This window comes from Heliconius melpomene, chromosome 19 (assembly GCF_056956725.1).
Source record: "Heliconius melpomene rosina isolate 202511_hmr_F chromosome 19, ASM5695672v1, whole genome shotgun sequence".
Taxonomy (NCBI): Eukaryota; Metazoa; Arthropoda; class Insecta; order Lepidoptera; family Nymphalidae; genus Heliconius; species Heliconius melpomene.
The window spans coordinates 10,379,659-10,407,613 of record NC_140407.1 but is presented as its reverse complement, the minus strand read 5'-3'; the positions used below and the strand labels follow the sequence as shown (position 1 = coordinate 10,407,613).

Genomic DNA, 27,955 nt, shown 5'->3' with positions numbered 1-27,955 from the left:
ATACACAGATAATTTAAATATTTATTAATTCTAATTATATTTAGGTACACACATAAAAGGCACATTCTACAGTTCAATGGTCTCCATGTTTGGCATTTAATGGACAAATAAGAAATACCTACGTATAATCTTATTTATTTATGATATTTATAATATTGTTTTTTTTTCTAAATTTATATTTTACAGTCATTTTAATGGCTTTCACATAACACGTAAAATTCAAAATATAAATAATTATATTTGCATTGTCATTTATCATTTGTTATCTATATCTATTGTATAGCAGGGCGATTTCCTTAATAATACAGATATAAAATGCGCATATTGTTTAAATGATAATAATCTAGATTATCGATTATACTCACATTCTATTACGAAAAAGTCTAGTTTTTATATAAGTAACAGATTCGATATTTGATTTATTTAAGAAACAAATTTCTTATTCATTTATTTAATTTTTTAAATTATAATTCAGTGGTTTCCATGTTTTTGGCATTTTTCATTTGTTCTAGTTGTTGGTAGAAATCGTAGTTGCCTTGATTAGTTTCCGTTTCCGTCTCAGTAGATTGTATGGAAGGGAACGCGGCGGTTGTAATGAAATATGGTTTTTCGTTTGTCAAGTCTTGGTCCACAGCATTCTCGTCAAGTGAATCTCTTTCTGAGTGACTTATTTGGTCGTCCGATTTGTACCAGTCGTTCTCGTATGCGTGCAGCCATATTGGATTGGAGCCTTTAGTGCTATGTTTGTTTGTGTTTGGTACTCTACCTCCTGAACTGCGAATTGTCATGTCAGATTCGCCTGGCGTTGGCGAAGCTGTAAATAATCGTCAAGTTGTGAATAACAGTATTCTACTAATAAAATATTTAAAAGTTACTCATACATTTTAATGACTTATACAGTGTGTATGTAGGTTGCTGACTGATATCGACAGTTGAATTTGTGGAATAGTTTTGTAATGTAAACATAGGTTAACAATAATTACTTAAAAACAAAAAACAGCTTCACGCTCTATCAGCACACAGCAGGGTAGGCAGAGGGAAACTATTGTTAAGACACTCCGTTCCCCTCTTTCTGCCAAATTCTGGAGGCATTGCGTGTTGAGGGGCAAAACTCAACGCCGCGCTTTGCTTCGACACTAGAACGAAGAAATGGAAATATAAACGTAAATAAATATTTCACTTCCTCGAGTGGGGATCGAACCCACAACCGTCGTGTTACAGTCACACCCTTGTGCCGCTGCGCCACGACGGCCTAGCCGGCGTAAGTAAATTTCAATATTATAAACGAAGAAAAAATTGCATCTACATAAATACATAGGTACAAATATGAATTGTAACGCCATGAAGCCATCGGGATACATTGGCACAGTGTTTGAAAGTAAATGTGATGATTGTGGGTTCGACCCTCACTTGGAGGGAATGAATTGTAAATTACTAGCTCTTACATGACGTTGCGCAACATTCAGTTCCACCACTGAACGAAAGTGGTTAGGGACAATTAAATTTGGATTCTCTATACCTACGTGCGGAATAAAGTAGAAAGATAACAGAAAATCTCTTACAATAAGCAGTGGCAGTGGCAGCCTTCAACTTCCTCACGTAGTCGGCCCGTTGCGACAAGCATATCATAATGGACACGACGAGCAGTACGGCGAGGAAGAGCGTGCTCCACACCAGCCAGTACACTGTCTGGTTGGACGACAGGCTGTCTGCGGTGAGGGGCTCGTACTCCGCTGGCTGAGTGTCTAACACGTTAAATTCCTATAATATAAAATCAAATTAAATCAGCTTAACGCCGTATCCCGCACACAGCAGGCTAGGCAGAGGGAACTTAGTGCTAGGATACTCCGTACCCCACTTTCTGCCGAATTCTGGAGTCATTGCGTGATGAGTGGCGGAACTCAACACCGCGCATTGCCTCGACACTAGAGTAAAGAAATTAAAATATAAATGTAAATAAATATTGCACTTCCTCGAGTGGGGATCGAACCCACAACCAGTCGCGTTTCCACTCACACATTGTGCCCCTGCGCCGGGACTGGTCACATTCCTATAAATATACCAATATATTAAATTTGTCTATTTTGAATATAAATTTTCAAATAAACTACATTTTGTAAAAGTATTTTCGTAATTCTCTCTTCTCTAACCACGAGATATCTTGCAAATTTTGAATTTATTTCATGTTTTATTTCAAGGTTTAATAAACGGTTGTAGGTTCTTAAACTTATAAAACAATATCTTGTAGTAACAATGTCTACTAATATTTTATGAGAGTAGTTAAAAAGCCTCTTTTGTATAAAAGTTAGAAAAATATGTTATGTGAAGATATCTGTAATTGCCCACTGCGTATACAGGAAATAGAATTCAATGGTACATGTTTTTTTTATTATGATTACTATAACGTACATATTTCGTAATAATAAAATTCTGATCTTCAGATTAAATAGTATCAAGGAAAACTAAATATAGATTGAAGTATTGTCCTGTAGAATTTTTTTGATTTCATCTATAATAGAACTTTTGTTCAATTTCCTATTGATTAATTTTATGCTTTACTCAACAAAAATAGCTAAAATCAATAGGTTGGGTAATTTAATAGCAAACATTAAGTGTTTACGTAAAAAAACGTCAATCGATATGTCGTAATAACGGTACGCTTATATTTATTCCGAGCCATTGTGACGTCAGTTCTCAGTGATTATAATTTCCAATACGAATAATTTATGATTCTGTTACGACGACATTTATACTTAGGTATACATTATGTCTAACCCGTCATAGTTGTAAGTTCAACTTTTTTATACATATACGTACCTACTGTGTATAAAATATACTCGTTTATCTTATTTAGTTATACCAAGTATATGCCTTAATTAATTTATAAATCGCTCTCAACTGTGAGATCGATCTTGAGATGCCGTTTACATTCATAGAATATAATAATTTATGAATGTAAACATCATCTCAAGATTAATCTCACAGTTGAGACCTATTTATAAATACGATCCTAAATTTGCGAGTTGCGAGATAAGAGGTATGGAAAAGTTAATCAAGAGTAATTATGAAATAATTAGTATCTTATTTCATAAAAACAATACCAGAAAAAAAAATTGACAAATATTACAGTCCGCGAGGTGTAAGCTGAGCTTTGCATTTGTGCTAAAAATATTAGTCATCAATAAAAAACAAACAAATTAAAAAGTATCAATTCTTCTATATCGTTCTTGTATCCTCATCATTTTCACTTTTCACTGTTGAGTTGGTTGGTTGATTCGTGTTGACTTTTTCTTTTAATAAATCGAACAAAAAATAAAATATTAAGATTAAACATGTGACGTTGATACCAGTACAAGAAGTACTAGTCTGGTAATATCATTTATTTATTGTATACCAATATACAAAAAAAAAACCCTATACGAAACAATCAAATTAAATATACCTTAAAAAGACCATCTAGTTGTTCTATATTCTTGTCAATAAGCTTCAGTACTTGACCAACTTCCAACACAGAATGGTCCAAACCGTTCACGAGATGCAAATACAAATCCGTTTTAGTATTGTCCACCGAGCCATCTTTATTTTCGTGTACTCTTAAGTCGTCAATATTAACAACAGATTCCGTTACACGCGCCAATTGTTGTCTAAACATATGTATTTTGTCTCTTATTTCTGATGGGTGGGACCGTAAAACGAAACGCACTCTTTGGTCTTCTCTTAATAAGTATATGAATACGTGTGCTATGTCTTGTAGACCGTCTGTGTCGTTTGCTAATACCTGTCGACAAAAAATCATATTTCTTTTATTAATTTTTATCTATATCTATCATCGAGTCCGGAGGCAGTAAATAAATTTAAATGAGCGAGGGAATGCAGACATTAAATATTTTATTTGGTCGAGTGGAAATCGAATGGCCTCTTAACTGAAAGTAATGAAAATAAAGAATTTTTACCTACCTTAAAATCAAAATAACCCTTCATTCCCTTCTGTGGATCGAAGTTAAGTGAAATTGCGCCTGTTTCAATATTAACTAAAAATGGCGACACCGCCAAATTCTCTAATCCTTCTGTTAAGGTTTCCTTAACATCGCCTAGTAAATAATAATTTACTTTGGCGTTAACACCCTCGTCTAAATCTATTGCCTGAAAAAAGAAATTAATATTAAAATAATAAAATCATTTAAAGCCCAAACAAAAAAATTCCAATATTCTATTAATGCATTATAAATATTATAAAAAGCATAATATGTAACATATTATCATTTAATTATATTAAAATTAAAACACATTTTATTGTAATTATGCTATATATAATTTCATATTGTTTAAGTTGATAGTGTACCTGTACAATAAAATACCACAATAAAAGTCTCGTTAAAAGAGGGAAAAGTAATGCATAAACCCAAGGATTATAATTTTTCTGACAAATATCTATCTATCAAAAATAACATATTTATTCATAATATTAATGTTATATTGATTAACAATATGTGATGAAGCCACTTGGGTGATAACTGATGCCTAACAAATAACAAGGGTTCTTGGTTCTTACTTCTTATGACGAGTTTTTATTATAATTTTATAATTTATACAACAATAAGAATATTTATTTAAAGGTAATATTTTATTCACTAATTTGTATCGTAGTGTACAATTCCTTGAAATAAGGTTTTCTGAACTCTTGCGCATTGTTCACTCGGGAAGTAAACAATCAATCAAAAGTAAAAAATCTATCTACATCTAAATTCAGTGGCCACGACTCATTGGCCATACTGCATAAACTTACCTTTACATGCATAAACTCAATACCGAAATCAGCTTCAGTGGTTACACCGCCAGTGAATATTTTACTCACAAATGTTGGACTGTTGTCATTAACATCATTAACCATTATATGCACTTTCAATGTACTTATTCCGTCTAATTGTTCGTCGTAGTTTGGTACGGACAGACAGTCTTCAGTGGCGAAAATTATTAATAAATATTGTGATTTGGTTTCTCTATCCAATGGTTTAGATGTTAATCTGTGATGGAGATATCAAATGTGTTATAGTGTTTCATAAAAAAAAATTGAGTTTATAGTAACTTCTATAAAATTAATACATGTTAAATTCTTAATGTGTCTATAAAATTACAAAATCGGTATAGCGTAGCTTAATAAAACATGATAAATGATAGTTGAAAGTTTTATTACTAATTATTTTTGAGATAAATATTTATACGTCTTTCAATTGGCAACACATATTTATACAATCTTTTTAAGTTAGCCTAAACGGGAAAACGGAGAAACAAAATATCCTAACGAAACAAAAAAATAAAAATGTTAATTCGTATTTCATTAATGACAAATACTATTTTTTGTTAATTACAAGGATAATTATAATTTTAAATACAATAAAAATTTAAAATCTATGAAATACCTATGAGTATTTTTATCCAAATTAAACATTCCATCTTCATTGCCCGCCACTAAATAAAAGCAAACAGGCAACACAGGTTCATCCCCTCTATCTATTTCATCCCTTTCTATAACACTCGGCAAATATGTTATGTAATCTTTGACATTCTCAGTTATATTTAAATGTATGTGTTTAAATGGAAACCTTGGGCGGTAATTGTCGACGTTTTGTACATAAATTGTTAAATCCAGGTCAGAGCTGAGTGGAGTTGGAAGCCCAAGGTCGTATGCTTCTATTCTTAACTAAAACAACAAAATTCAAATTCAAGATATTCTTTATTCAAATAGGCAAATATTATTAGCACTTTTGAATCGTCGAATGAACATGGGAACAAAAAGCTACCACCGGTTCGGAAGGCAGTTCTGCTGAGAAGAGCCGGCAAGAAACTCAACAGTTGCTCTTTTCAAAATCAATGGTACAATCTATTACATTTGCTGGCAGCTATCCTACATTATGCAATATGTTAATAATAAATAAATATGAATTGAATTATAAACTAAGTTCTGCTTACCTGGGTCTATGCGAGATACAGCGTAAAACTAGAAAAAAAGAAGAAAAATCAATGAATTACCTGATAAGTAGTCTGTTTGTCCCTATCAAAAGTCTGAGCAGTCCTCAGCACCCCGGCCGTGTGCAAGGAGAACGCACGATAAGCGCCCTGAGCGTCGTGCCGCAGCCGGTACCGCACTGCGCCGTTAGCACCTATGTCCGCGTCTATAGCTCTCACTTCTACCACCGTTGTGCCGATTGTTGCATTCTATGTTATGTATTATATTATATTTAAAATATATGCTATGTTATTGTGGCTTTGTAGGTCATTGATTGTAAAATTATATTTAAAAATAATCCTATTTAAATGGGTTTGAAAATACAAAGTAACGCCAACGCAGCTAAAATATAGATGGAAAGTGGAAACAATGACTTTTTATCAGCTTATCTAACAAATATATTTTGGTTTAAGTACAAAAGAATATTCTTAGTATTAAGGTTAACTTCTCATACAATTTAAAACTAATGATACAAACCTCAGGTACTTTAATAGTGACATTTTGTGTAGGATACACAAATATTGGCGCGTGATCGTTATAATCTGTTACACACACGCGTAGCTCCCCCTTCACTACATTCGCGGGTATCCCGAGATCTCTCGCTTCTACTATAAAGGTGTAATTTCCAAAGCGATCTTTTAAGGAGTGTTTCGCGAACAACCGCCCTGTATTAGCATCGCCACCCACTTGTTCAAAACGGAAAAGGTCTGGAAAAAAGTTTAATGTTTACTAAATCATATCTAGTTCCTAACTATTCCATCATGTGGTTCTCGGACCGCTATTGGTCCCTTATAGCAATTAAATTATGGCCCATGATAGCGAAAGAATTTAAATTTAGAATTTGATCACCCATAGTACGAAAAGTGCCATTAAAATAATTCAATCAAAGTGGTCCCTACTAACAACAATAATATAAATATCTCTGACCGATGGAATGAAATCGTTGGGAACTCCCATGAGTTATTTTCATTTTCGTCGCTTTGGTAACAAGAAAAAGTGCGGCAATGAGTTGAGTCTTAAAATAAGGCAACGCGTGGAATGTTGATACTAGGTTTTCTTTGCCTCTGCTATATGCTACTATATTCTAATGAAACTATAGAAAAAACATACCATATCCTTTCCCAGCAACCAAATGAAACTGAACTCTTCCGTTTGGAGTATTACTGTCGTCCGCGTCGGTCGCTGATATAGATACTATTGGTTCCCTATAATTGTGGAACTCCGTGACGGTTGCACAGTCTGTTGGCAGATTTAGTACTGGCGGATTGTCATTTACATCTTCTATGTATATTCTGTGAAATTAAGTTTAGATTTGTTACATTAATAAATATGTAACGGATAAATAAATATGTAACGGATAAAAATATTATGATAAAGAATTTAAAGCGAAACGAAGCTAAGAATTTAAAGCAAATATAAAATCCTCACAAAACCTTTCACTTTTGAAACAATGTATAAACATACATATACATACTTACACAATTTGTTTAAAGGCGTTTCTACTCTCCCCACTGAGGTATCCAAATTGATAATTGTCCCACGCTTCTACCACCAGATTGTATGACGACTGACTCTCACGATCCAACCAGTCTGATACTTTCAAAGCTCCCGTGTCCGCATTTATTAGAAATTTACCCTAAAATAATATTTAAATTTTGCATATGACAAGATTATATAAATTGGAAGCGCAAGCAATTGAAGAAAAAATATATTTTTTGTTATAAAAATTTAAGGAACATTTTATGAATTGATTTAAAAAATATATAAATTATTTTAAGGTATTAATAACTACTTAAGTTTTATGTAATAATAACTGTAAATATACTGTAATAATAACACGCCATGCTTCCGGAATTCAGCGGAAAATCGAGAACGCATATATACCTCGCTATATGCGAGATACAGACCCTAAAAACATAAAATAAAAAAGATTATAACCTGAGTAGAAACGCGATCAAGTAGATATGTAATTTTCCCGTATTCTCCGGAATCAGCATCCTTTGCCAATATATTTGTTATTGTTGTACCTGGCTCCGTATCTTCCCTTACACGGTACTCAAACTGCGACGGCTCGAATATTGGATTATTATCATTCTCATCTAAAACCTACGGAACAGAAATACTTATAAGTTTACCTTTTTATTCTTTGTAAATAATCACAAGAATGAATCATGACAAGCTTATCTAGAGTAATAATAGTCTAGTACACACAAAGTTAAACAAATATGTAAATTGTTTATATCAACTATAGACACAAACGCGGGTTCGCCCGTTTAATAGTCAAATTATATAAAATATTATTATAAATGTAACCTGTCTTATCATTATGTATAAGCTATATTAATATAAAGTTTAATTTAAATCTGTTCAGTAGGTTTAGCGTGGAAGTGAAACAAACATCCATCATTTGGACAAACTTTCACTTTAATAATAAAGTAGCATAGTATACATAAATAAACTGTATGAATATAATTACCATAACGCACTCTTAGTATTAAATAAAAAGTAATATTAATAGTATAAAACAATATGAAACCTGTATAAACATATCCACAAAAGCATATCTCGGTGGTATTCCACTGTCCATAGCTTTTACCGTAATATTTAACCACGAATGCATTTCGTGGTCTATTTTGTTCGCAACCACTAATTCTCCGGTCAAACTCTCTATGTGTAGGAGACTTCGTAGTTCTTCAGCACCTAATGGATGTGACTTTAATACTATTTCATACATAATACAGTTAATATTACATAAAAAGAGAAGAGGGTGTTGTGGCGCAGCTGCACAGAAAAAGACAAAAAAATGACTGAATGTCATTCTAGGTGTAGACTAACAAAAAAAAAATAAACATATGTGAATGTCCATTATGAGAATTAAATAATTCGTTTATTATATACGATAATGGGTATTCTAGAAACAATATTTAAAACCTATACCTTCCAAGAAGTATGTCATAGTCCTATTCTTGTCTGCATCGTCAGCCATCACTGTCTCGATGTGCATTCCATTTTTCGAGTTTTCAGTTATGGAGGTTTTGTAAAAGGGTTTTCTAAATTTGGGATTGTTGTCATTCTCATCTAACACTATAATAGTCAAAATTCCATAAGCCATTTGTTTTGGACCTCCTTCAATGGCGGCCATATCCTCTACCGTTAATGTTAGCTTGATCATTTCAACTTTCTCTCTGTCTAGTAACCTTTAAAGAAATATGTATAAAATCGTAAATAAAATTACTAATTTAAATTTTATCATTATTACAACCTAGCTTTAGTGATCGCAATGTCTCGAATTTGGTCGGTGCGTAGTATCTTAACACTAGTTTCCCTGTCTCTTTTAAATCGTATTCACAACAACATTACAAAAACATCGATCATTTATAGATTCCTTTATATTTTTTAAATTCATGCTGTATCTCGCGCATAGCAGGGTAAGCAGAGGGAACCTGGGAACCTAGTGTCAACACATTTTCGTTCCTTCTTTATTTTTATATATATTTTAATACAGCAACTTACCTAACAACTTTCAAAGTGCCATCCACAGTGTTTAAGTCCCACACAGATATGTAATCATATTCTGTTGTAGGTACAATGATACCATCTTCATTTTTAGCGTAACTTGCGGATTTATCAATAGCGAATCTTAGCACTGGTTGTTCATCTAAATCATATGCCTGAGCTCTGAATATTGGTGTTCCAACCTGAAACAAACAAGTATTTAAAATGTACTGTAGGGTTGGGGTTATGATTTTTGACTTCTCCCATTCTTGTCAGCGCTGGTTACTTTTTACATTCACAAATTATTAAACTAATAAAAAAGTTTAGTGTTTATGTTTGCATTTTCAAATGTGATGTCAAGATATTTAAGACACCACATCTCGCCTTGTAATAAATGTCCTTCTTCAAGGACCTAATTACATGAAGTGATGGAATTTATGAATGTTAGCTGTAACCTAGAGATAGTTATTTCTAATTCTAAGCATAATTTAAGTAGTAAATAAAAAATATGCTAACAACTTCAACAAAAAGACACGGGCAACGTGGCTGTACAGGTAAGTAAAAAACATGAAAAAAATAAGGCTAATTTATACTGACCTGTGTATTCTCCATAACGTGAACGGTGCCAGGCTCAAGTAATACCGGTGATTTATTATTCACGTCCACTATAGTGATGTTTACAATTACAGCTGCACTTAATTGTTGGTCTCCGATACCCCCATCTAGTGCCACCTTCAAAATTACGTTATATTACTTATTATATTTAACTTCGCAATGTTTCCCTCGTATACCAATGTAGGCAAAGGCTTAATATATTTTCATAGCGTTAATATACTTTCATCGCGTGCTTATTAGTGAAACTCAACGCTGCGATTGTTTAGTTACAAGAGCGCGCAAATAAAAATAATTAATTTCCCTGAGTAAGAATTGAACTTACTCATCGCACGAGTGTGGTGACTCACAGTTAAATGTGGTGCCACTGCAGCCTCTTTTTTTATAATAAAATATAATAAATATAAATAATTTAAATTTACATCCATAATATATTAATAAGTCGGTATAAGAAGGTAGAAATTTTATTATAGAAAGTGGAGTACGGAGTGTTATAGACGCTAAGGTGACGCAAAATGAAGCTGAACTCTGTATTCACTAAATTCATAAAATATTTGTAGACTATACAATAAAGTTTACTTACCACAGTTAATGTGTATTTAGTAATTTTAGGATCGGTCCTATCTGGATCTAAGTTTGATCCATTCGCAACCGACACGAGCCCAGAAAGGGAATCTATAACGAATTTGTCACTCGCACCTCTTTGTATGCGATATACTATACGATTATTTGGCGACGACCCGTCCACATCACGAGCTTTTACCTAAAAATAATATTTTTTATAGTTTCACGCTATATCCAGTAAAGAGCAGCTATGTGAGCCTATTGTTGAGACATTCCCACGCACCGCCTAATTTTTGAGACATTGAGTGGCGAAACTTAATATCACGCTTTGTTGCTACGGCGGGAAAATATAAATAATTTATTCCTGCGAATCGGATTCGAGCCCACAAGCGTCGTATTTAGTTAAAAGCTGTGCCACATCAATAATAATTATTATTAACACACACTAAGTAAATGAGGCTGAGGCTAAAACTAAAGAGCCGTGTATGAACACTATATATCAAGCATCATATAAGAAATTTCGAAAGTTTTATTTACTTCAAAATTAGCTAAAAAATAATAAATTAACTGTCAAATATTATTTAAATCTATTTAAGCTGCTTCCAGTTATATAGTTAGGTAGGTAGAAACGTATCAAGACACTGTTCTCTACTTTCAACCCAAATCTTACCTCTAAAACACTAGTACCGCCAGGCATATCCTCAGGTATTGCACGCTTATATATCATTTGTGTGAACATCGGCGCGTGGTCGTTTACATCTTGCACGTAAATTGTAACGGGCACTGTTGATGATAGTGGTGGAACTCCAAAATCACGAGCTTGTACCTGCAAAGTGTATTTTTTTTTCAGTGTCACGCCGTATCCCGCATATAACAGGATAGGCAGGCTTAGTGTCCTCCTCTGGTAAGACTTCATTATTTCATAGAATAATTATTCCCCATAGTGTGGATTAAAACCATTATAATATATACAATACACAAAATTTCAACTGAATAGGCCCAGTCTTTTAGAAGTAGAGTGACAACACATGTATAATATGTACAGTACGGTGAACACATTTTGGCCGCCCGCCCTGAAGTTAGCTGTAGATGGCTGCGCAGATTTTATTTTAGGATTTCTCTTACTTTTAAATGTTTTCTTCCAGAGTAAACAGTCCACGTAAGTTTAGAAAACTTATCTGCAGGGTGGCCATGACTTGAGAATTATTGTACATTTATTTCATAGACACTGATATATAATGTCAAAAACTTTACTAATAGAGACAATATTGATTGTGCACAAAACCAATAATACTTACAGTAAGGTGTATAGGGCGTATGTTGCTGTTGTCACCGGGTATTTGTTCGAAATCGACACCCACGAGTGGTGTTATGATACCGAGATTTGGGTCAATCGAGAAATTATTCTTGTAATCGCCTCCAACTATTGAATATTCTATGTGACTATTTTTGGTACCTTTAATGTAAATAGCATTTACAATTATTGAATATAATGCTATAACTGCTATAACTAACATGCTATTAGTATTTTTTTAAATATGAGGGAATAGAACCCACAACTTTGCACTTTGAGTCCCTGCACTACGACTGGTCTCTAATACTTAAATACTATTAGTATAGCTGCTTTAGTATTAAAGATAATTAAGAAAATATCACTGGATAAAATAATTGAGGCCAGTTGTAGCGCAGGGGCACAAGCGTGTGAAATATTTAATATTTTAATTTCTTCGCTGTGATGCCGAGAAAAGCGCGGCGTTGGGTTCCGCCACTCAGCACGTGCCTCCAGAATTCGGTGGAAAGTGGAGAGCTGAGTGTTTTACTAATAAATAATCGCCTTCTGCCTACCCTACTACATATTTATCCCACAATATTTTATAGCATACCATTTAAATCAATGTCTCTAGCTTCAAGAACTAGTGGGTTTTCAAATTCGATTTCATTTTCCAATAACCTAGCCTCATATTTATTGGCGAGAAACATCGGCGCGTTGTCGTTGACATCTTCTATGTTAATTATAAGTTGTACTGTGTTTCTATTGCCTTTACCCTGAAAAGAAAAAACAAAATTTTAAAGCTTTAAAATGATTTACTGTTTCGTTAAATATACATAGTATAAATAATATCTAAGCTTCATTAAAGGGATGCAAGAATAATAATATAATATTAATTTATTAACTAGGTATAATCTAGGTATAATATAATTTAGCTTTTAAGGTTCTCATGCCAAATGGCAAAACTGTACCCTATATAGATTCGTTATGTCTGTCTGCTCGTCGGCAGCCACGTAATTCCTAAATTATTAAAACTACAAAGTAAGTTAATATTTAGTATTCTGTGAACTGCTTTACAATTTTTATACGATTTCAATTTGATTAGGAAGATTTAAAAGTATTTTTTGTCAAAGTTACTTCCAAGTAGTAAGATGCGTTTATGCCATCAGTAAGCGTGTACACGCTAGATTGCTATTGCCAACCCTGCTGTATATGGTAACAAAAAAATAATATCAACCTGATCATCTCGTGCTTCAACTGTAAGATAATGCCTCGACACAAGTTCTCTGTCAAAGCTTTCATCGCCAGCCTCTTTTACAGTTATAATGCCTGATATTGGATTTAAATATAATCTGTAATTAATTAAAATTGTGTGTTAATGAAAACAATAAAAAAAAAGTAAATTGAAGCCATTGTTAATACTCACAAATGAGCAATGCTCCCACCAAGACTTGTGTATCTTACACCTCTAGTGCCATAATTATCGGAATCTTGATCCAAGGCCTGGACCCACGCCACAGTAGTACCAATGCCACAGTTCTCAGGGACAGAAACTGTGTATAATGATTCAGTGAATTCAGGGAAATTGTCATTCTCATCTTTAATGTGCACTGTTATTGGGACCACACTAAAACATTAAATATAGTTTTTATTTTCTTATTGTAATTTAATTGAATTATCTAATTGTGTTCTGGAGCTCTAAAACCATACTCCAAACTATCAGATGTCGCCAGAGCACGCCATAACCACATCTATGTTTGGATGCTAAATGCAGGATACAGCATGCAACTAAAATAACTTACCTCATTTTGGGATCTTTAGATACAACTTCTTTGGCCACTAAACTAAAATTCATTACTGTAACTTGTTCATAATCCAAGTAGGAAGGATCATTCACTCTTATTAAGAAAGATGCCTCATTAATGCCTTTAAATGGTGTGACATCAAATATACCTTTGTCACCCACTAAATACAGTTCAAATGTTCCATTTTTACCCTGAAATTTAAACAATCTATTTATAATACTGTCATATCTATAAAAAGCATTATTTGTGGGTTTGATTGATTTGTTTGAAGTAGAGGCAGATAATTATTTTCATTTTGTTCCTTTGGCAACTCAAAATACAGTATTAAGTTCCACTACTATATTGATTTTTTTTTAATCTTTAGTCCAGGTGGAAAGAGGAGAACAGAGCATCTTTACACTAGGTTCTTATATTCAAATTCAACCTATATTTTATTCAAGTAGATTTTTGTGAGCACTGCATTCAAAATAAATTTTATAATTTAGTTATTACATATGTGCATTGGTAGCAAGCAACCTTGCTTGAGATTTAATTGATGGTAAATTCTTATATTTTATAAATCATTATTTTGTACCTGATCATAATCAAACACTTCAGGTACAGCATCTTGAAGGAATGTTATTGGTGTATTCTGCTGAGCGTTCTCAATAATTTCTCCTACATATCTTGCACTACGGAACCTCGGTTTCTCATCATTAACATCTGTTACTATAACCGTTACTTCTGTGGTTGCTGTTGGCAAGGGAGATATGGTATGTGATTCTTCAGTTGCCTATAATATAAATGGATGAAATTAATAAAGTCCATTTCTTAAGAAAAGCAGTAATATATAAAGATATATTTATACACAAGCTCAAAGTAAAGATAATGAATTACCAAAATTTCCAGTATATAGGCCCCATTGCTGTTATTAGGATCTTCTCTATCTAATGAACTAACAGTGTAAACAATACCAGAACTGCTGTCAATATCAAAATGCTCTTCTCCACCAGATATAATACTATAGGAGATTCTATTATTAATTCCTCTATCACCATCAATTGCTCGCACTGTAATTGTAAAGGATCAGATAATATTTCATTATTTTATGCTTAAGCTTAAAATTACATGCTATATATTAGGGTAGACAGTGGGGACCTAATGTTAAGGCAATTCATTTCCGATTTTTTCTCCAATTTTAGAGTTATTGCCAGTCAAGTAGCACATGTTGTCTTGCCAGTGTAGGAAATTGCAAATAGTTCATAATTTGGTTTCAAATTGGATAAACTCACCCCCATGCCTTTTATAGTCAGATGCTGTCCCATTAGTTAATTAAAAACTTGTAGCAGTTACCTTGCAATACTGAAGTTCCCACTGGTGCATCTTCACTAATTCTGGTAACTGGACTTGCAACAACAAATTCCGGTGGTTGATCTTCGACATCTTGAACCTTAACTAGAATAGCAGCTGTACCCGTATTCACTTTTCCTTGGTTGGCTCTATCCACTGCTAAAATTCGCAACTGGTATAGTGACTTCCTTTCGTAATCTAATCGATTTGTTAGACGCACAACTCCTTTTCCATTCACGGTTTGTACAGCAAAGTTGTCAACATCACCGTCTAACTCTTGCAAATGATATAAAACCTGAAAAAGTATGTTATTTTAATCAAAATTTGCATACCGGAAGAATATTTTTTATTAAAAATAATAAATATTGTAGCATACTGGATTGTAAATACAGGTAAAATTGACATTGACTTTGACATTTAATTTGTCGTTTACTAAATATAGTACGTTCGACGAGTCGTGACCACCGTAAAATTATAGTTATCAGCTTTCTGAACTTTTGCGCATTGTTCAGTCTGGAAGAAAATAATCATAATTTTTAACAAAAAAAAAACCGACTTCTACCGGATCCTATAATAAGAACCTAAATAAATTCTCATCTACCCTCCCTGTTGTTGTACTATATACCTACTTGTGAATTTAAAAAAGAATCATGGAAATCGGTTGGCGTGATATTAAGTTGCTTGATGTTCGGTATACGTAACTGTAAAATGTAATATTAAAACAAAAAAAATACTTGTCCATAGGCTCCTTCGTCAAGGTCTGTCGCTTCTACGGTAAGTAAAACACCAGGCGGCGCGTCTTCTTTAACAGTAATAGCAGAAGGGTAAGGTTTAAATACAGGTTCGTTGTCGTTGACATCTTCAACTAAAAGCAGGAAACTTTGCGTGATAAAGTTACCTTCGCCCAAATGACCGTCAGTTAAAGTTAGTACAAATGAGTATTCATCGCGTACCTGCAAATGTAATTGATTTATTTATTTTTTTTATATTAAAATAGGCTTGTGTTAATGCATATTATATTTATTTTACTATTGAAATTGAAACTAGTCGTGGCGTAGGGACACTAACTGACTGTAAAATCGACCGGCTGTGGGTTCGATCCCCACTCGAGGAAATTAAATATTTATTTAAATTTTTAATTTCTTTGTTCTGGTGTCGAAGCAAAGGGCGGCGTTGAGTTTCGCCACTCAATACGCAATGCCTTCAGAATTCGGTGAACGGTGGGTAACGGAGTGTCTTGACACTAGGTTCCCTCCGCCTACCCTGCTGTGCTGTGGGGTACAGCGTGAAGCTGATTTAATTATTTTTTACTATTGAAATATTTATCTCTCATCGTATTGTTGTAATGTGTATAAAAAATAATAGACAAAATTGTTTATTACTTCTCTATCTAATTCCTTAACTAAATAAATATTAGCTTCGTTGGACGAAATGGCTTCTATTCTTAATATATCACTACCGACTTGCTCTCGTATGCCAAATTGTAAAGCGTCTCCGTCAGGGTCAATACCCCTTAAACGGTATATTAAGCTACCTGAAAATAACAACAGAACTTGATATAAAATATATATAATAATGAAAATATTGAAACTTATTTGTATAAGCAATGTTCAATTGCAATTCAATTCTTTAATATGTTAAGCTAGATTAGATTTAAATAATTAGAAAGAAATATAATCCCAAAAGTAACTAATTAAATTTAAATTAAAATAAAGTCAAATATATCAATTTATAGCTGTGTATTCATTTCTATTTGTGTCGTTGATGAATAATACACAACGATTAGTTTCGAATTCCAGGTGAACGGGAATGTACGGCTTCCCTCGTCGATGTTGGGTGTAAGTTGCCTTGGTAACCCCACTTCCCCTTACCAGGTAATTTCCGGCTGTCTGCCCTGTCATGATACCACTCAAACGTAGTGGTAAGCCTACTACTTTTAATAATTCTTTTATTTCGTATAACTACTAAAAGTACTATTTTCTTTGTGTAAACTGCATGAAACAATTCAGATATTTTTTAAAATACATATAAACATTAGCAGTATACATTTTGTATATATAGTGTAAAGTTTTTAATATTTATGCTTATGAACAAGTAATGGATTAAAAAAATATATATCAAATAATTGACACTTATTAGAATAATGTTAAAGCGTTATATATAAATATATACCTATATAGCTAACATATTGTGTAATACTAGGAAGTATTCGAACAGGTTCTGAGCTTAGATAGCTTAGAAGGCAGTATATAATTACACTAGTACTCGAAGAATATGTAATAACTCACCAATAGGCGTATCAGGTCCTTCTTTCAATCTTATGACTATTTCCGAGCGTCCGTCGATAAGGAATCGCGGTGGTCTGTTCCCCAGCACTCCTTGGATGCACACCATGCATAGCACGTTCAGAAAACATATTATCTTCAGAGATTTTAAGCGAACTCTTGGTGGAGATTTTACACTCTTCGTAGAGATCAGTCTCTTATTCATGGCTCACCTGCCGCATTGGATCTTATTGTTTATTGTAATAAAGAACATTTTCCCTGGACTTTTCTTCACACGGTTTCACCGTGAGAAGTTTTGGCGCGTGCAATACGGGCGAAAGTGTTAACACCACTCTCTTTGGTTAACTTCTGCTACGTGCCCGTCAACTTGAGTAATATCACAGGTACCTGCGATAGATAGGTGATAATGTTATAATTGTTTTGTAAAGTTAGAAAACTTAATGTAATTTTCTACATACTTACAATTTCGTAATTATGAATTTTTTTTGTAAAATATTGCAATTTTTTTAAATTCTTGAATACTAACATTTTCATCATCGCCTAGATTGTGTATGATGAAAAATTCTCAAAAACTTTTAATTTTTAAAATATAATAAAGGCCTAACGATATCTAAATTTAATTAATAAATCCAACTAGCTAACTAGATATATCGGAGACACGTACTGTAATCAGATGCATTTGTATGTACTTAAAAGTAATATAAAGTCGACATCAACATGTAGGTTATCGTAGCGGATAAACAGTGCGTGTCAAAGGCTGTGCTTGTTAACTTGCCGTGTCTTATATAGTGCCTTCATTAAGACAACCTGGGCTTTAATAAATGTTAATTGTGAACATATAAAGTTAATGTTTTGATTATATATAATTTTATTTTTTAAATTAATAATAATATGTCAAATAAAACAGTGCAATTTTAAATTTATCGAAATATTCTGTAGAATATTAGTGCGCGGTTACTGAGATGGAATTTTAAAATTTACGACACAGAATTTGAAATTTAAGAAATATAACATAAATATTATAAATATTTACTTATACACGTTTGTAATAATAATTTCGCCCAACACAATATGTGAGACGGTGCCGATATCATCAGTATAGCGAACTGAGATTGCAATATTGCACTTATGACTCTTATGTAGCAATTGATGTGAGTAGATTCAAGTAAATACTACGTTTTAAGTAATTTCTATTTATAATAACATCACATAAAGAGTACAGCCCGCGAGTTCTAAACTGATGTGCGAGTGTTTATATACAGTATAGGTGCGACGTCGGAGTGTCTCAACACTAGGTTCTAGGTTCCCTCTGTCTATCCTGCTATGTACGGGATACAGCGTGAAGCTAAACAACTTTATTTTAAAAAGTTTTATATTTAGCTCTACTTTTAGTGCTCACTCAAATAACTGCAAAGTTTTAAGCCACGCAAATTGTACTTAGGTAGAGTAATGCAACATTTATTGTACGTTCTTTTAGAAAACGTATATAAATTTCAAAACTCGCTTTTTAAAAAAGTATTTTTCTTTTCTAAGTGTAGTATCACTATTAATGAAAGTACCTACTGCGGAGCATGTACTCTAATATAGCGAAATAATGCAAAAATGAAAAAAAAAAGTACCAGCGAGACTTATTCTAACATGAATGTTTATTTCTTATTTTGCAAGTCAACATTTAGCAACCTCTTTGTTGTAACAAAAACTCTACATTTAATGTTTACTTGTCTGGAACTAATTGCAAAAAATATCTTCTTTTTACTATTACACAAGACGATTTCGTTTGTGTATTTATGATCACTTCGAGAAATTTTGTTAGAGGTAGGTACTCATAATAGGAATAATACTCATATATATATTTGTAAAAGCAGTTTGCACAAATTACGTTTAATTATTATGTGGGAATAAGTAAAAGTAGCCTGTAATTCACATTAATATAGCATTTTACGAAGTGACGTTATGTAACAACTTAACTCTCTTCGCTAATGAACTATTGCTTCAGTTTAAACAATGACATGACCGCCATTATTAAAAGCTAACGAATATTTTGTAAAGAGGTGCGTTCACACGTTAGCTTTCAAAACAATAGTTTAAATTACATAAAAATAATTTAAAATGACCTCGTATGGCCGGTATACTGTAATGTATTGAGCAGTCGTTGACGTTGTCGTCCTGCCATGAGTTACATGGTGGGTATATGAGTTTGAAACAAAAGGGTCAAACAGCGCATCGGGCGCGAAGGCCGTTGACAGTGGCTAGCGACCCTTTTATTAGGAAGTGAACTTTGCTTTTAATTAATTTTAATTTATTATTAAAAGGTTTTTTTTCCCTGCTGTGCAAGTCTGTCTTATTATAAAAAGATGAGAAAAATTCAAAAATGTGCTCTTATGGAGGCAGGTTGATGGACGACGACCATTCGTTTTGTCAACGATCTGTGACCGCGAAAGCAAGTCCATGCTTGCAATAAAATTTTAACATTAGTAAAATATGCTTTTAACCTTTTTCCGAAACATGTATTAAGAAAGTTTAGTGTACAAATTAAGTAAGTACACAATGTGTGTTATTTGCGCGATGGGCGTGACGGACGTTAGGAGTTCAGCTCGGTACTCGGTACCGAAACGAGAGAAAGCTACCCTCCGTTACTTCAATGAGCACAACTAAATAAATCATAAAGTAGATATATTTTTTAATAGGCTTAAAGTGCGCCCCGAGTTTTTAGTAGATGCTTGAATATTATGAAAATATAATAAAGCTTTATAAAACCTTACAGGGACCGCTTAATTAGTAATTTGCAAATATTTTCAGCATGTAATTCTGTAAGCATTGCCGTTGATAAATTAGATACTAGGAAACATATTATAAAATAAAATAAACAATGTTATTTATTGTGAAAAAAAATGTAAAATACGCGTGAAAACACTTACAATTTTATGTGATATAGGCATTGTAAGACTTCTCTATTTAGGTTAAGCCATGTCCCTAAAGCCAATTTATTAATTTAAGCAATTAATACGATAGAAGACATATTAAAGTTAAAATTAGTGATTTCAGTTACCCGTACATACGTACTTACGTACATACATACTTAACTTACAATAGTATAAAGTAAATCCTAGTATTAAACATAAAAAAAATTACGTACATTCCTTGCTTATAATCTTTTCGTATTTAATTTTCTATTAAAACTAAAAACTAAGTAAATCGTTAACCACGATTCAGTATAGTTGTATATTAACTACAATGAAAGGCGCTTTTAATTTACTTCGTTGTTCATATTAATGACATAAACTAAACGAATATAGTAAAAAAATTAATGATGCGTATAAATTTTTTATACGAAATTTTATTATATATTGACATGATCGATCGTTATTCTTTTTACTGTATTTGCCTGTCGAATTTTTAATTTTATACTAAAAGCTTATAGAGATAGAGATATTTCACAACGTAACTAATTTAAATCGCCATCTATCTATATAATATTAAAGCGTTAACTAAAAACTAGATATTGGGTAAGAAATACAAACTTTAGATAAATATATTTTGTGTAATTTATACAGCTCATAAAGTAATAGTTCGACAGAAAAGTATTTAAAATTGTATAGATCTTTTGCTAAGTGTAATTTGGGCTTAGACACAAATTTGAATTTAATGAACTAAATATCTGATTGTTTTCTTTTTTATTTTTATTTTGGCTATGCTTGTGACTTCATCTGTGTGGGAAAATAAGCTGACATAACGTTTTTTTGACATAAAACAAAGACTAAATATTAAGGAAAGCTTACCTAAGTTCAAAATACACTAGTTAACTATCCTTAAAAATAGACTTTCTCATATAAGTATCTTCCATGTACAGACAGCCAATAGTTTTATTATATGTATAGACATAGTGCTAAACATCCAATTCATCTATTATATAGCTTAAATTGGTATTTAATATAATTTTTATATTATATAATTCATGTTAATAGTTACATAGTAAAGCAGGTGGAGATGTAAAGTGATACGAAATCATGATGATCACAAGTGGTAGGTAATCAGCGTCGTTTAGTTTGTTCTCATTTTCACTTTCATCAAACAAAAACAAATGTTTTGTTCTCTCCTATCATTATTTATTTGCAGTAATTTAAAATGTAGCAAATGTGTTTGTAATCATGTTTCTGTGGATTGTAAGATTTATTACGAGTAATAAGTTGTTCCTCAGATTGTCTTTGTTTCTTTATTGGATCAAAAACATCTCCATTATACTTTTCTTTTGTTATGTTTGTTATTTTATACTTATTAATTTAAAACTATAGGTCCAAAAAAAAAAAAACTGTAGGCATAATAAAAAAGTTTTATATAAATTTCGTAGAAAACATTAATCAATATACCGGTTAGAAATTCCTTGTTAAAAATATCAGGATATGTATTTAAAATTAAATTGTTTTGTAAATATATCTAAATGTTATAAAATTTTGTTATAATAAGCTGTTTCACAAATTTCTTACACCTATATTTTATAAGCATATGAAATTCAATAAAGTAGAATAAGTTTAACGTGATAATGGAAACTTACAACTTGATTCTACAGAAGATACGTACATAGCAGGTGAGCCGCTTTTTATATGCGAAAGTCTCAGTAATTACAGGGTCACTTCCTTTTCATTCATGTTAGGTACATGTATTTGTGCACGTACTATTTACGTTAAATTAGAGATTCTAATTGCTTTTTAATCAAAAGAGAATATCAAACAATCGTTACTGTCTCTAAATAGTTGACTTTTGATATTAACTATAATGTTTAAAAAATAGCATATTCAAATGACAATGTTTATTCCTTCATTATTTCTATAAACATATCGAAGTAGAGGAATGTTTTAAAAACGTTGATGATTAACGCCGTCTAATGTGCCATAGGTTTGAGTATGTTATAAAGAAGATATAGGAGTAAGTAATTATGTAAAAATTATAACCTAATTAAGCCTATTAATATGTTTATTCGTATTAAATAAATAAAGTTTCACAAATACTGTGTTTAAGGGTGATTGCCCCAGGTGGTAGGAGTGCAGTGAGCGTGTCGGTGCGGTTAGCCGTCGTCGTTAGGGTCCGGATTCACACCGACTTACCATCGGATGATACAGACCGATGCAAAATATATACATATATGTAAATATATATATACCTACAGGTAGTTTTAATTGAAATAAAAGTAAATGGACATATATGTAACTTATCAATAAATTTATATTTTGTAATTTACTGTATCTGCTTATTGTGAAACTGGGTAGGGGTTACGATAGGTAGAAGTGTTGGTTGTGCATTCGATTACTAATGAACAACCAATGTGTCTAAAATAAAGATTTTTAATATTCCCTAATAATCTTACTATTGTAATAATTACACAAAGGAAAATATGTATCTACAATATTTTTCTGTTGATTCAAAATTATTATTATTTATATATATAGGTTTATTCTTTTATCTTTAGATAAAATTGATATAGATATGATACAAGAATGTTATCTATTATTTTTTTTACTGTACCTTTTTAATTTTACAAGACAAAGATCAAAGTTCTTTGGTTACATAATGATTACAAATATAAGGGTAGAGTAAATTAAAGCAAATGATAATTCAAGAAAATAATAAAATAAAAGCATTAATATAGAAATATAATTTAATATAATTTTTAGTTACTTGTCGAAATATTTATATTTTGACGAGTGCTCTGCCAGTGTTGTCTCCAGCTAGCATTCCTACGAATGCATCATAAATATTATCAAAACCTTCAGTTATATGTTCTTTAGTTTTTATTTGTCCAGATTTTATCCATTTGATAAGATCAGCAAATGCTTCAGGCCATCGAGAGGCCCAACGTGGTACCAAAAAGCCTTCCACTTTTAATTGTTTCATTACAATATCTACCTGAACTATGGGAGCTCTCGGCATATTTGCTACGTCCTCATTATAAGCACTTATACTTCCACAAACTGAAACTCTTCCAAAATTATTCATTTGGTTCATTATAATACTACTTATTTCACCTCCAACATTGTCAAAGTAACAATCAACGCCATTAGGTGCTGCTTCTTTAAGTGCTTTACCGATATTTGCAGTCTTGTAATTTATGGCTCTATCGAATCCTAATTCTTTTTCTAACCATTCGACTTTGTCATCTGATCCAGCGAAACCGATGACTTTGCAACCTTTTATTTTAGCTATTTGTCCAACGAGAGATCCAACTGCGCCGGCAGCGCCAGTCACGACGACTGTTTCACCAGGCTTAGGCTGACATATTTCAAGTAAGCCGAAGTAAGCAGTTGCTCCAGGCATTCCTACTGCACCAACAGCTAAAGACGGCGATAAACCATTCATATTTGGCGCTTTGTACACTAGGTCTACTGCAGAAGTTGACACATTTGCATTAACGATACAATAGTCGCACCAACCCTTATGTGATACCATTCTAGTCCCGACAGGGTATCTGGGGTCCTTCGAGTCTTCAACAACTCCTACTTGAAAACCAAACTGATCATAAGGAATTGGATATCTTCTATTGTAAGCTCGCATGTAAGGATCTACACCAACATATTCAGTTTTGACGAGGACTTCTCCATTCTGGATTGGCGGTAAGTCATATTCAACAATTTCAAAATCATCTCGCTTCGGTACTCCTTCGAAATATTTTTTCACGACATACTTCCTAGCTTTAACCATATTTATGTGTTCAAGTTATGTTATCTACACGCAACTAAAATAATAGTAAAGGAAATTGTTTTATAAATATGGAATTTATCAATTTACAAAGTATTATCGCTTGAGTCTATGTCTATTATCAAATATCAGTCGATATTGGTATTCTTTTATTGATAAGTAGGCGGCCTTTTAGGATAACCGTTATGAAAAACAATTTTATCTTTCAACGAAATATGGCTTAGTCATAAGTATAGCTTTAATAACCTTTTAAAAGTGTGTAGTCCTATGTTTATATTAATTATACTAGCGGACGCGCGCAGCTTCGCTTGCATATTTAGGGGTGAATTCTAATAACCCATGAAACATGTGTTCAATGAAATATTTTTAAAAGTCTAAATTTCTAATTTTATAAAAATCGGTGGCTATTTAAAGATTTTTCTATACAAACTTTCAACCCCTTATTTTCACCCTTAGGGGGTGAATTCTAGAAAACCATGAAACATATGTTCAATTAAATATTTTTAAGAGTCTAAATATCAAATTTTATAAAAATCGGTGGCTATTTAAAGATTTTTCCATACAAACTTCCAACCCCTTATTTTCACCCTTAGGGGGTGAATTCTAGAAAACCATGAAACATATGTTCAATTAAATATTTTTAAGAATCTAAATATCAAATTTTATAAAAATCGGTGGCGATTTAAGAATTTTCCCATACAAACTTTCAACCCCTTATTTGCACCCTTAGGGGGTGAATTCTAGAAAACCATGAAACATGTGTTTAATTATATACGTTTAAGAGTCTGAATTTCAAATTTTATAAAAATTGGTGACGATTTAAAAAAAACCTATACAAACTTTCAACCCCTTATTTGCACCATTAGGAAGAGAATTCTAGAAAACGATGAAACACGTGTTCAATTAAATACTTTTAAAAATCTAAATTTAAAATTTTATAAAAATCGGTGCTGATTTAATTTTTTTTCCATACAAACTTTGAACCCCTATTTCACCCCTTCAGGGTTAAAATTTTTCAAAATCCCTTCTTAGTGGATGTCCAGATTACGAAAGTAAACTTTTGTCCAAATTTAACGTTTCTACGCACAGCGGTTACGGCTGTGCGTGCGTCTTACCTCAGTCAGTGAGGACAAGTCCTTTTATATATATAGATTATAATATCTTTTACTACCTTTATTGTATTTACAGTACCTAAAAAAAATATTCAGGAAATCATGAAACCGTAGGTTTGAATATATACTTTATTTGTATTGACAACTCAATATCTCTAAGCGTTCCTGAGATAGTGCTCTTGGCAGACAGACAGGCGGAAAACAAAGTGATCTTATAAGCGTTCCTTTTTTCCTTAAAAGGTATGGAACGCTAAAAATTTAAAATTTTACCAATAAATTATATTTTTCTCTCTTAAAAAGGATATGTGGATGTGATTAATCAATAAAATTCCAAGCTACGTAGAGTTCTCTAAACGAATATAAATAGGTAGAATAGAATCTGCAAATGTATTTCTATGACATACTCTCACTGACATCTATAATACATTATTTACTCAGGTATTTCGCACGATTTCTAAGGAACAAAAGTTTTCCCATAAACAGTTTTCCAATTCTTTTAGATGCTAAGATATATTTTATAGTTTTAAAATCATGCAGTATTAACAATATTTATTATTTTAACGACAACTATTAAAATCAACAGGATCTTATATTTATATTATTTTCATTTTTCTAGTAATAATGTTATAGTGGTAGGCTAAAAGAGATATTTCTACTAAAATGTTTTTGTTTATGTAATTTACATAGTACCTACCTACATGCAAAGTTTTCAAAATAAGTATGCTAACGGGTTACGGCATAATCAAAATTAATGTTTTATTCTAGTTAGAAAGTAACACTTAAGTCAGTTTAATTTAAAGTGCAAGATTATTTCATTTAACATTTATAAGCCGAAAGTGGATGGTGGAAAGCGTAAACACTTATATTTGGCCGAATTCATAAAAGAATTGGGTAGATATGGTATCATTGTTGGAAAGAATTCGTTGTTTTAATTTAAAATGAATATATAGTTATGTTTGTATAATTTATTTTATTATTAAATAATGATAGTGTTATTATTCGTTTAAAATTTATTGTATCAATGAACTTTCTTTCCTCGATAACTATAATTTATATGGATATAACAACTGACCCATAAATTTAGATCTGTCACGATCTACTTCACGCTATGATTTGCTTATAGCAGGTGTTGTCAAACGTATTGATTGATTTAAAATAATAAAAAAAACATGAATATATAAGTATTAAAATTAAGAAATCAATACATATTATACATTTGTAAATAGTCGCTATTTATTGATGAAATTAAAATATTTGTCTGTTTATCCGTTTTTTTGGTCCGTACTGCGTAAACGCTATTCTCAGAAACGGCTTAATCGATCTTAATGCAGTTTTCATTGTTATATTTTGGCAAACTTTTAAAAGTTCATAATTAACTTGAAGTGACTAAAACTTTCGTTTTCAATATATGAATATTGCCGTTAATATGATAATGTCCAGATCATGAAAGTAATTCAAATTAGAAAATTAATAATTGAGTAATTAAATTAGTAGGGAACGGAAGTGTTTTAATAGCAACAGAATGTTGCACTGGGTTTCCCGGTTCCCCCTGTCTATTCTGATGTGTGCGAGATACAGCAAAAATATATTATACAATAAGTCCTGAAGTATTATTATTTTTCCGGTAATAGAAGCAAATTCAACAAATGCAAAACATTAAATATTTTTGTTGTGGGAATATGTCAAATATTTTTATAAGTATTTATTTGGGTGTAAAATATTTTATAACAATAACTTTTTCCCTATCATAAATGTGAAGGCCCTGAATATCAATTATCGGGATACAGGTGACAACTTCCACGTACACTTAGACTTGTTTTGTACGGTAAACTTAATGCTTAATTTTGTTCTACTTATTTAATATGTAACCTACGAAGAACTTATAAATATTTAAGAAATTACAATATTTTTTTTCCACTTTTAAAGTGTTATTCTGCACCTAAATGCAGTTTTGCATACGTCCTAGGAAAGAAAAAACACTTTTCTATAAAACGTATACAAAACTTTTACGTAGCTGGATTTAATACCTCTGGATTTCCATGAGGTTTTTATTTAAATTCCGCTACATTCATATACTTACACGTTTTATAAAAAAGTATATTTATCAACAAATCATTAACATACTTACTTAAGAGTATTTTATTTTAACAGTCAAAAGATATGTTTATTTTTTTATTACTTTTGTTAGTGATATAATTTAAATTATCTGCAAATGTAAATTATAAGCAAGTATTTATATTAAATTTAATTTTGGCAGCCATCTGATTCATATATCTAACCAATTTTACTTTGATAACGTACCTAAATAAATAGAAATCTATCATTTTAAAGATAAAAAATACTAATAAAAACTCATGCGCTCACTTCTCCTTTTATTAAATATGTCTAAATACAAACTTTATTGTAGTTTCTTTATAAAATATAATAGTTCTTTTATACAATAAAATAAATATAACTCATGTTTGACAACGAGAGTAAAAAAACTTTTGTTATTGCAAAAATAATCTATTTTTTTGCAATAACAAAAGTAAAAAAAAAATCAATTAAATATTTTTTTATAAAAAAAATATACATACACAAAAACAATTCACGTCCAATGTCAGAATTTTTAAAAAAGCACACAAATTTTGTAACTATAGCGTAAAGCAAGGGACCGTTCACTGCACTTCCTCTAGCGGGGCGGGCACCGGCACCGGCAGGTTGGCTATGACTGGCTGTGGCTATATAACTTCTTGACTAAACAAATATTATAAGCCAATATGTATATGTTAGTATATTTAAAGTTG

General features: G+C 31.8%; 1 protein-coding gene and 1 pseudogene across 2 annotated transcripts; both read right to left on the bottom strand.

The window, feature by feature from the left end:
- Positions 1-7: 7 nt before the first annotated feature.
- Positions 8-27,900, bottom strand: Cad88C (cadherin 88C). 2 transcript variants are annotated; one of them, XM_085202682.1, is made up of 29 exons: positions 27,746-27,900; positions 17,371-17,754; positions 16,465-16,616; positions 15,817-16,035; positions 15,086-15,377; positions 14,630-14,802; positions 14,328-14,525; positions 13,751-13,944; positions 13,375-13,575; positions 13,186-13,300; positions 12,562-12,724; positions 11,977-12,134; positions 11,349-11,504; positions 10,698-10,877; positions 10,100-10,234; positions 9,521-9,705; positions 8,945-9,204; positions 8,544-8,707; positions 7,946-8,113; positions 7,486-7,643; positions 7,118-7,299; positions 6,485-6,714; positions 6,031-6,216; positions 5,421-5,701; positions 4,787-5,024; positions 3,958-4,143; positions 3,443-3,778; positions 1,563-1,761; positions 8-814 (listed from the first exon to the last, which is right to left on the bottom strand). In XM_085202682.1, exons 2-29 carry the CDS (start codon positions 17,570-17,572, stop codon positions 465-467), a joined length of 5,661 nt encoding a protein of 1,886 aa, XP_085058808.1. In that variant the 5' UTR covers positions 17,573-17,754; positions 27,746-27,900; the 3' UTR covers positions 8-464. The 2 variants fall into 2 exon arrangements, with proteins under 2 accessions (XP_085058808.1, XP_085058809.1); XM_085202683.1 differs by having other exon boundaries at positions 8,544-8,698.
- LOC146528698 (prostaglandin reductase 1 pseudogene) lies at positions 23,003-24,112 on the bottom strand (annotated as a pseudogene).
- Positions 27,901-27,955: the final 55 nt, after the last annotated feature.

Bases quoted from the DNA above. Each gene is read 5' to 3' on its own strand.
- Cad88C (XM_085202682.1), bottom strand. From the start codon at position 17,572: ATGAATAAGAGACTGATCTCTACGAAGAGTGTAAAATCTCCACCAAGA. The intron at 10,878-11,348 runs GTAAGATTTGGG...TATTATTTTTAG, and splicing joins GCGGTACTAGTGTTTTAGAG to GTAAAAGCTCGTGATGTGGA. The intron at 9,205-9,520 runs GTAAGTTGCTGT...ATTTCTTTAAAG, and splicing joins GGCACTTTGAAAGTTGTTAG to GTTACTAGACAGAGAGAAAG.